Here is a 10,603-nt window from a genome sequence, read left to right as displayed (position 1 = left end):
ACCAAGATGGGACCAGTGGTGCTACATTACACCGTCCGTCAAAAACAACGTCCCTGAACACATTAGTTCCTAGGTAACACAACGTCTGCAAAGACAAAGCTCGTAGTTTGTTGTCCAAAAATGGACACAGTCAGTGTCGGCTGTGCACATCAACAAAATAACTCCAGTAACTCTTCAGTTTGGTGAAATAATACTTTGACTCCAGACATTTCAAAGACAAATAGTGCAGTTTTACTTACTGCAGTTATATGTACATACATATGATGCTGCATTATAGAGAAAGGTATACCATCTATAATATCTATACGTGAGGTCGTAAATATCAGTTTTATTTTGCAGTTTTATTTAACATTCTGCATACATTTATGGTATTGCTAGTTTTCTACAAGAAAAGGATTCAAGTTCTTTATGATCTGAAGAGAATCAAGAGTAATCTAAAAAGCATTTGAGTTCTTTACCACCCAAACTGATGCACTGACACCAAATCCTGAAACAGCCTTCCCAGCAACATAAAGCAGTGAAAAGAAAAAATATGATAAGAAGCTGCCACAGGCGACATTACACGACATGACACATATATCTTATGGCTTTCGTTAGGGCATTAACATATACAATAAAAAAATAAAATATGTACCAAGTATTACATGGGGAAAAATGGTTGTTTTTGTCTGTTTTCACACACACATGTGTTCACGGTCAGCTGAAACAGCATTTATTTATACTCCAACATACTGGCAATTTGCGAGTAAGTCTGTGTGGCAATTGCTTCTTACATGTAAACAACAGCAATGCTACAATAAAATGCCTTAAGTTGACCATATTTTGTGGTAATTTGCAGGCTCCAGGTGAACTCCCTTATGTGCTCTAACTTTAGTCACTTTCAGCTGTTGTTTTGTTCCACTTTTGTTTACCTTAACCTATTATTGCACTATAACTGTCTATTCAATGCTATCTTATCCAGTTATTCTATTCAAATCAATTTAAATGTTCATGTATATTGGGTTTTAGATGTTCTTCTAGTAGATTTCTTTGCATTTTGAATTGCCTCTACGCTTGAAAGGTGCAAACAAATTTGCACTTCCTAATAAGTATTTCTAATTGGTTGCATACCCTGTTGAATAATGCACTTATTATAGTCTGTGGAGAAAAATATAATCCTCTTATTCGCTTTAATTAAAAACAAATGGATCCATATTTGTCGTTATAATGAAGTGATAGACAAAAGCATCTAAAATGTTGATATGTCTTTATGTGAAAAATATGCCACAATATGGAAAAAATAGCACATTTATTCCTTACAGTTTTCATGAATGAATAAACTTGTACATCAGCTCTAATTTCTACTGAGAGTGCATTACCACGTGGTATAATTTGTCTACCCATTTTCTTCAGCTCTTTCTCTGCTGCAGGGCTGCCTTCACGACGGTTTTACGACAGTGCCGTGCGCCAATACGCCGTCGTTACCGAGTGAAGTGCGTCTCTTTGGAGCAGATACCGGCTGAGAGAGACGCAGCAACAAGAGAAAGGAATACATTTCGGGATCGTTTTTCCACCCGGACTATCTCCGAGCATCGAGCATCCCCTCCGGCACGAACTATTTGACCCGAAAACTCGATGTGGAAGCTGGGCTGAGGGAAGAAAGGGCCACGCTGGGGAAGGCAACTAGCTGAATTACCAAACCGAGCTCGTTGGAGTAGCCTAGTTGCCTCCCAAGCGACGCTTTAAAAACGGAAGGAGCGGACACATTTACCCCAAACAGTAGGTGAAAATGGACTATGATTTTAAAGTGAAGCTGACCGGCGAAAGAGAGCGTGTCGAGGACCTGTTTGAGTACGAAGGATGCAAAGTGGGAAGAGGCACCTACGGTCATGTATACAAGGCGAAGAGAAAAGATGGGTGAGTTGATGACCAGCAAGGCCTCTAGCCTGTGATCCCTTCCCCAGCCCCCCCACCCTTCCTCTCCCAAATACATTTTAATTACTCCCCTCATTTTATTCCCATCAAGGCTGGGCTGTTGTGGAGGCATGTTGTCACAGATTAATGTGGAGAAATAAGAGAACAATGTGAATGTGTGGCTGCACTGTCAGGATGCTGATGGAGCTCAGTGAGGGCTACAGAGGCACAGACATATGGTTAAACATCCTGATTGTGGCTGGCCTTTATTGTGTTGCTGCATTTCTGAGGCATCTGTTTTGTCTTGTGCTGTGGTCATTGTTTTATTGAGTAAAACTAAGTGATTGTAGGTTGTAGGTGGGATACAGCAGGTGCATGTGCACAGTCTTGAGGGGAGGTGAATATCTCCACAACAGCTTATGTGAATTTTCTCATCACCTTAAAGGCTTTGGTTGAGTGGTTAAAATGGTTAATTTGTAGAGGAATCTGGCACATGAGAGCTGATTTTTGTGCTGTAGGTTCTAGTATTTGGGTCAAGCTAAGCAAACATAGCTAGACTGTTTGTTTTGTAATAAAGCTGTCTTACATTTGGTATATAATTCAATCTACTTTATATTATACTGAAGAGTTTTGGTGATTTCATGCTTTTTTTAACCTCCTTTTACTTTTAACTTCAGTCCAACTTTATTTAAAGCATTTTAGCATTGTTTTACTTTTAAGCAACAGATGAGATGACATGAAATAAGGGGAGGGGATGACATGCAGGCAAAGGTCACTGGTTGGACCTGAGCTGCAGACACTGTGGTTCATGCTCATGTCATTGCACCTTAAAGCCATATGATACCAGGCTGCCACCCACTTACAGTTCTAAACTTTTCCTCTGTTTCCTTTTTTCCCACTGTTTTTTCTAATGCAATCCTTGTAACAGTCTCAAGTGTGTCTGGACCAGAGCTGGGGAAAGCTTGAGCTACCAGGCCCATAAAAGGCCCATTATCACAGCCCGGACCTACTGGCAGCCGGAACAACGCAAAAGAGCCCTAAAGTGTTTTAAGATGTTTGTGTTCACTTTAAGAGGCTGCTGTTTATGAGAATCTATGAGCTAATTTGTGCTGCAGCAGTTGGATGAGGCCTGAGGAGGCACAAAGCATGGGTTTATGAGATGATTTAGGCCAAGGGGAGGGAGGGGTTATAACCGATTCATTCAAGCGAGAGCCAGTCCCAGTGCTCTGTTTGTCCCTCGCCAGCTGCCAGACAGGGCCTGTTTCCTCTCCTCCTCTATTGTTTTGAACCTCAGAGGTGAGCTTGATTACACAAATCTGGAGGTAATGCAACTCGGCCTCTTCTCAGAGTCCCTGTGCCAGCTGCCAAGTGCCCCCCTTTATGTTTCTGTGCACTGTGTGCAGACAGCTCTCAGGGGGCCCGCAGTCTGGTCTGGTGTTGATGTTGCTTTGCCTCTCTGTGTTTGTAGGAAGGATGATAAGGACTACGCCCTCAAGCAGATTGAAGGCACTGGCATCTCCATGTCAGCCTGCAGAGAGATTGCAGTAAGAAGTGCTTGGCTTACTCTGTCTCTTTGTTTGGTCTCTGTTAAACACCCTCATGCCATTTCTAGGTGGTTTATGTAATGTCTGAATCACCTTCACAAAGTAGCTTTTGTTAAGTAAGCAACAAATATAAATCACAAGAGCTAGAAAGAATCGCACAAAGTAGAAAATGGACATTAATGCGATGCACACAGTATCAATAATATAAACTAAGCCCTCAGAATAATACCACAAACATCCAATGCTTAAAAAAAGTTGTTTTGATTGAATTGTACTCAGTTGTACAGATGACATTGTTTCCACTCCCAGTTTGAATTATTTATGGTAATCAATACATTAATTTACTCACTCTTAGCAGTTAATACATGCATTAATGAGTACAAATTGGCCATTTGTCAGTCTTGATTTCTGCCAGGAGAGTGTGTGGTCCATCTTCTGAATGGGTTTGTGTGTTGCAGCTACTGAGGGAGCTGAAGCACCCCAATGTCATCTCACTGCAGAAGGTTTTCCTGTCACACGCAGACCGTAAAGTATGGCTGCTCTTTGACTACGCCGAACATGACCTCTGGGTAAAATGCACACACACACACACAACACACACTGGAGCTGCATGGCATTACATATCAAGCATACTGCAATCTGGTCAACTGTATATGTTAATATGAATGGGAATGCATGTTGATATTTTAAAGAGAATACATTTTAAATCAGTTTAAACCAGCACACGTGCACATACTGCAGATTAACGCCTATTTATATGAACACGTACACATACAACGGTACTCTTAGTTTACACTCATAGTTTAAAGATAGGTTATATATTTTTACTCCCTCTGCTGTTTCTTTGCACATATGTGAACATTTCCCTTTTTTTTAAATGAGTAACAAATGCACAGACATTCACAAATGCAGAAATACTCATAGTGCTGATGTGTATACATCTCACATTCACGGTCAGCAAGTTGTAAGGAAGGAGGTGCCAAATGGTGCTAATTATGCGCTGCGAAGTCTCATTAAATCACACACATACCCTAGAAAATATTCAGCATTTGGTAGTCAAACCTCTGCTGCATTACAGTTGGCAGGGTATCAGAACTGAGTTAAAATGCCATTTTCTGCCACAAAGCTGCAACACTCACATTCCCCTCCCAAAGAAGTGGAAACACATGCCACAAACATCAGCCTTTCTCAACTTGCCTGTAGCATAAACTTACATTTGTGACCACGCAAATGTAGAAAAGGACACAAAATGATGGATTTCAGTCAACATGTGCGCACACACCGCAATTACTATTCTCTTGTCTTTCTGTAGCACATTATTAAGTTCCACAGAGCGTCCAAGGCCAACAAGAAGCCACTTCAGCTGCCTAGAGGAATGGTCAAGTCTCTGCTCTACCAGATCCTGGATGGCATCCATTACCTCCACGCCAACTGGGTCCTCCACAGAGACCTTGTAAGAGGATTGGGGAGGGGGAGGGGGAGGGTAAGGGGGAGAGAAAATATTTAGAAGGGAAAAATCCAGTTGATGAGAGATCAGAAGATTGTTATTGGGAAGAGAATCTGTCAAAGCCGTGTAAAGCTGCATCAGTGTGCATGTTTCAAGTTATGGCTCATAACATGTTTTTGTGTGTTGATCAATGATGATTTGTAAATACATTTGAGTTGACCTTGTTTACATATGTTCTTCAATATTCTGTGTTAAACTTGTTTTGGTGGCATGTTATTACATAAACTTACTTCATCTTAATTTTAAATATTTGTAGTTATTGTGATCGGGGGACAAAACCTTACAAGCTATAAAATTGGAAATCTAGTTTGTTCACAGATTTTAACAGTTTGATTTGAATGCCAAATGATCAGCCATTCACATCCACCGACTGTCAAAATGAGATGGAGATGGCAGATCTTCTCTCATGTGGGATACAGTGGGTTTATTTGTCCACTAGAGGGCAGCAACAAACAGTGTTGATTACACACAGTATGCAGGACCACAGTTCAGCAACTGGGCCAAACTAATCTGAATCAATCTCAATTAATTAGTTGTCTTTTTAAAAAATATTTTAAGTGTGGAAACATGTTTGTAATTATGGATATGTCTCTTGTCACCCCTCAGAAACCAGCTAACATTTTAGTGATGGGGGAAGGGCCAGAGAGGGGTAGAGTAAAGATTGGTATGTATAATGTCTCCTTTTTGAAATGCTAAGTCTGTCATTGTGTCACTTTGCTATTACGTTACTGTCTATTCTTTACTGAATAATAATTGTTTTACAGCGGACATGGGGTTTGCCCGTCTCTTCAATTCACCGCTGAAGCCTTTAGCCGATCTCGACCCTGTGGTGGTCACCTTCTGGTACAGAGCACCTGAACTACTGCTGGGGGCTCGGCACTACACCAAAGCCATCGGTGAGGATTGCGTGGCACCATCTGTCTGCGCAGCTTCCCATTTCTGAATCTGTGCAACTTGTTCGACTGACTTCAGGGGCAGCTTAAGTTACTCCGTGCTCTGCTTTCCTCACAGACATCTGGGCGATTGGCTGCATCTTTGCGGAGCTGCTGACCTCCGAGCCCATATTCCACTGTCGCCAGGAGGACATCAAGACCAGTAACCCTTACCACCATGACCAACTGGACCGCATCTTTAACGTCATGGGCTTCCCTGCTGGTGAGGGTCCAGTGCTGCCAGACTTTCATCATCAAATATGTACTAATTTGTCAATGATATACCTGAATTGCTTCAAAGGGGGAAGTATTACTTGTGACATTAAAGGAAATTAACGCTGTTCATCTGCTATTATAACTAAGTGCCACCACTATTGGGGAAAAATGCTGTGGAAGGATAAGCATTTTCCGTTCCTAGCACAGGCAGATTATTTCCTTGGTCTTTTCTTGCTCCTTTTTCTTTAGGCAGTAATTTGGTCTGTGGGCTCTGAACATCAATCCACTGACACGGTAGATGAAGCCAAGTCACAAACATAGAAACTTTTACTTGCAGGGCTTCATTTGGGCCTATATTTTCCAGTTCACTTAAGCTGCTTCTGATCTTTTTTCCCCCCCTTCTACCATCTCTGCTGCTCCAGTTGTGTAACTCACCAGTTTGTAAGGCTTGATTTCCTGCAGAGTCAAAACAAAATCCATCAGACAAATTTTCTGTCAAGGCAAATTTTTACGATCCCGTCTGAGGTTTTTGTTGAAAAGCGTGAAGATAATTGAGCGAGTCATTTTCACTTATATAAAAACTGGATCTTAACCTGTAAATCCAAGCCAGTGCTCAGTATGCTCTTATTGCACTGATGGATTTTTGAGGAGAAATCACGAGCATTTGTGCTTAAAAAGATAATAGACACAGAGTAATCCAGACCCTACAACCTAAGTAATCTGTTCTTGAAGGGAGGGAGGGTGTGACATGGTGTAATCCTGTCTTTCCCTCATTTGACAGATAAAGACTGGGAGGACATCAAAAAGATGCCAGAACACTCCACGCTGATGAAAGACTTTAGAAGGAACACGTGAGTCTGCAGAGCACCGATGTCCCAGTTTCCTTAAAGATCTGAAACAGCAAAATGTTATCTCTGCTGTGAAAGAGACATGTTTGCATGTTGTCCACAACCCTGACTTAACCGTGCAATGGCTCTGCATATGGGGGAATTTCACCAAAGGTGTGACATTAATATCATTTGCTCCTTCTCTATCACAGATACACAAACTGCAGCCTTATAAAGTACATGGAAAAACATAAAGTCAAACCAGACAGCAAAGCATTCCACTTGGTGAGTTAAAATGCCTCAGTAATTGGGCACTTGCACGTAATTTGCATAAGTTATAGATGTTGTAGTATCCATACAAACTACTCCGCTATAGTTTGGTTCTCCATGACAAACGAATGTGCTTTATCATTATGCTGCTTCTATTAATGGTGTCTTGTTTGAGGCTAACATTGTGCGAAACTCATTAAAGCTGCAGAAGCTGTTGACCATGGACCCCATCCGTAGAATCACATCTGAGCAGGCCATGCAGGACCCTTACTTTTTGGAGGAGCCCCTGCCCACCTCTGAGTGAGTACAACACAAACAGTATATGCAAACACACAGTCTATATCCCGTTTATCCAGCTTGTGCTCCTCCTTAGATTGAGTCACGTGTCCCAGGGACGTCGAGCAGGTCCCTTAGCTAATTAGCTCCGAGTCATGGGAGTAAATGTTTGAAGTTGACAAGCTTCTTTGCGCTTTTTTATCCAGTGTGTTTGCAGGCTGCCAGATTCCCTACCCCAAGAGGGAGTTCCTGACAGAGGAGGAGCCAGAGGACAAGGCAGACAAAGTAAGAAATCCATGTTCAACATACTGTCACACTACAGTTGTTCACAAAGCTTATTGCATGACTGTATGTATAGAAAGGTAACGGGAAACATTGCAAAGAGGTAGTAAATACACAGGTTGTAAATACACACTAGCAATCTATGAAGGACATATGGCTTCAGCGCTAACAGTGTTCACATACAATACAATCTACTCATGACTTTTTTTTATTTATTTATTTTCGACTATTAGAAGAACCAGCAGCAGCAACAGGGAAACAACCACACGAATGGGGCGGGTCATACTGGCAACCCTGACAACAGTCACGCCCAGGGCCCGCCCCTGAAGAAAGTGCGAGTTGTCCCGCCCACCACTACCTCAGGTGGCCACATCATGACCTCAGACTACCAGGTAATTAAGTGCAATGGAAATGTTCCACGTAGTATGAACCATGGCATATTTTAGTAAACTCTTTCTTTTCTTGCTCCCCTGCAGCGCTCCAATCCACATGCTGCCTACCAGAACCCTGGACCAAGCACATCACTGCCCCAAAGCAGCATGGGATACTCCTCTACCTCCCAACAGCCGCCCCAGTACTCCCACCAGACCCATCGCTACTGAGACACCCCCCCCACACATACACACACACACATGCATACACATGCATACACAGCCCTCACCATGCCCACCTGAACGAATGTACTGAGGGATGTGGGGATGTCCAAGGCAACAAACCCTCCCCACCCCTACCCACCCAACAGAGGGCACCTTGTCTGCAGCAGTCTGCTAGTTCAGAATGACAACAACCTACACTTCGTCAAGATAACGCACTATAACCCCAGTATTAGAGACACCGCTACGGAGCAAAGCCCGATGGGTGGAACACAAGGCGGGAGGATGAGAAGAATGGATACAGTGGTCGAACCCAACCTGTTCCTGTTTGTCAGACGTGATCAGACCAGCCACGAGAAGATGGCTTTGGTTTGGGGGGGGGACACGTGTTAATCTGTTGTGTCATCTCCTCCCCTCTTCTTCTCCACCTGTCTCCACACCTCCACTTACACCCTGCCCTCTTCCCGTCGGAGCTTGGATGAGACTGAAAGCTGCTATGTGACTGCCAGCGGTGACAGATTGCCTGTCCGACTGTCCTCCTGTCTGTCTGTCTATCTGTGTGTCTGTCTGTCTGTCCGTTTTACTTTGTGTGTGTTTGTGTGCGCGTGTGTGTGTCGCCCTGTGAGGGCCTCAGCTGAGGACTGAACTGAGCTGCTGTGAAGCATGCTGGGAGGATGTGGAGCCCCCACAGCTGTGGCGTTGAGGGTTTTCAGAAAGGACAAAAAAAAGATGACAAAAAAAGATTTTAGTAGTTTATAATTTAATCTGTTTTCATGGTTTTGTTTTCATGGCAAGAGTTGCAAAGCAGCTTGAGCTGGCTGAGCACTCAGCTGCTGTATGCTGTGGGCAAGCCTTACAACGTGATGACAAAACCAACCAATCGCATGGAGGAAGGCAGATGGAACATGCATTGTACTGTATTGTATTGAAATATTTTACATGAAGCAAGTATCCTGACAATAAAAGTGGAAACATTGATATTATTGATATTTTGGTATGGTGTGTGTGCAAGCTGTATTTACCTTTTGCACCTTTAATGACATATTTTGTCTTCTTTCTTCTCTTTAGTCATTTAGACTTTACCAAGTGACTTTATGGCTGCGAACTATTGCTCAGGAATCCATACAAATTGCATCAGCTGGCAGGAAATGTGTGAAAAATTGCTGGAAGAATCAGTTGTTAATGGTGGAATCAATATGCGCTTGTGACAAGACCAAGTGTTAGAGAACGCTGAACAACATGGTCACTTCTAAAGTTTTGGACACCTCACCTTTGATATGCTGCTGAAGACAGCAGACATACAGTTCATTTAAAAAAGTATACAGTATAAAGGAAGGATCCAACAAATGATTATTGTTATTCCTGGTTAATCTACTCATTTCTTTCTGTACAACATCAGAACATGATCCAAAAAAAAGGCTGTAACAATTTTTTTGTTGTAAAGTTGGCATTCTATCAGCAGTCCAACCTTCAAATATTAAAATTAGAGTTATATAATCGTAAAAGCAGCCAGTCGTCACATTTGAGAATCTGTGATCAGAGAATATTTGACGTTTTTGCTTGAAACTGTCAAAACTGTCTAACATACACACAAAAGTCATACACTGGCGGTAAAGTCCAAATATGCAAGCATAGTTTTTTCTTTCTCAAATGCCCCACTTTAGTACGCAGTGACATGCACATGTGCTTTAGTATTCATGGCTAAATCAATTATATATGTTAAACTGACTGCTGTATGGCAAAATCTATAGCTTTTGCCCGTGTCCAGGCATAGAATGGCATTTTCAATAATGAAACTCCCCATTTCAAGTGGATGAAACCCAGACCACAGTCACAAGACTATTCTCTGCTCCCTTTCTCTGCGTTGATGACACACATCTCCCTCAGACTGTTTTTGTCTACAAACACACCTGGGAGAGTGAAGCACAGATCTAAGTATAGCAAGTCCTCTCACTGAACCTCCTGCAGGATGCTGGCCCAGCTATTTCAGTCTGTTATACAATACTATCCCATCTCATGCTCAGCATCACTGCCTCAAGCATGTTACTAACCCCCTAAAAACCTCTCTAGATCGCAACTCTCTGCTATTACTCGTCACTTAAATAGGTCTCAGTATCTACAAAACCCCCACAGGCACCAAGATGAATTTAAGGCCTTAATAATTTTGACAAGGAATGGGACCCAGTGGCGTAAAAAAAAAAAAAAAAAAACCCTGTTAAGCTCTTGAGCGACGCCCAACCCTAGCCCCGCCTCCTCCATTTGC

At 42.4% G+C, this 10,603-nt stretch overlaps 1 protein-coding gene across 2 annotated transcripts; it reads left to right on the top strand.

Annotated features, from left to right (window-relative positions):
- Positions 1-1,472: 1,472 nt before the first annotated feature.
- On the top strand, positions 1,473-9,323 carry cdk8 (cyclin dependent kinase 8). 2 transcript variants are annotated; one of them, XM_070852726.1, is made up of 13 exons: positions 1,473-1,896; positions 3,362-3,437; positions 3,896-4,006; positions 4,750-4,890; positions 5,551-5,608; positions 5,709-5,840; positions 5,956-6,099; positions 6,874-6,943; positions 7,132-7,204; positions 7,392-7,489; positions 7,672-7,750; positions 7,981-8,139; positions 8,224-9,323. In XM_070852726.1, the coding sequence occupies exons 1-13, from the start codon at positions 1,769-1,771 to the stop codon at positions 8,347-8,349; spliced, it is 1,395 nt and encodes a 464-aa protein (XP_070708827.1). In that variant the 5' UTR covers positions 1,473-1,768; the 3' UTR covers positions 8,350-9,323. The 2 variants fall into 2 exon arrangements, with proteins under 2 accessions (XP_070708827.1, XP_070708828.1); XM_070852727.1 differs by lacking the exon at positions 3,362-3,437.
- Positions 9,324-10,603: the final 1,280 nt, after the last annotated feature.

This window comes from Pempheris klunzingeri, chromosome 21 (assembly GCF_042242105.1).
Source record: "Pempheris klunzingeri isolate RE-2024b chromosome 21, fPemKlu1.hap1, whole genome shotgun sequence".
Classification (NCBI taxonomy): domain Eukaryota; kingdom Metazoa; phylum Chordata; class Actinopteri; order Acropomatiformes; family Pempheridae; genus Pempheris; species Pempheris klunzingeri.
This window is presented reverse-complemented; position numbering and strand designations above follow the sequence as displayed.

Coding starts and splice junctions, on each gene's coding strand:
- cdk8 (XM_070852726.1), top strand. CDS start 1,769: ATGGACTATGATTTTAAAGTGAAGCTGACCGGCGAAAGAGAGCGTGTC. Junction 1,897..3,361: donor AAGGCGAAGAGAAAAGATGG/GTGAGTTGATGA, acceptor CTGTGTTTGTAG/GAAGGATGATAAGGACTACG. Junction 5,609..5,708: donor GAGGGGTAGAGTAAAGATTG/GTATGTATAATG, acceptor ATTGTTTTACAG/CGGACATGGGGTTTGCCCGT.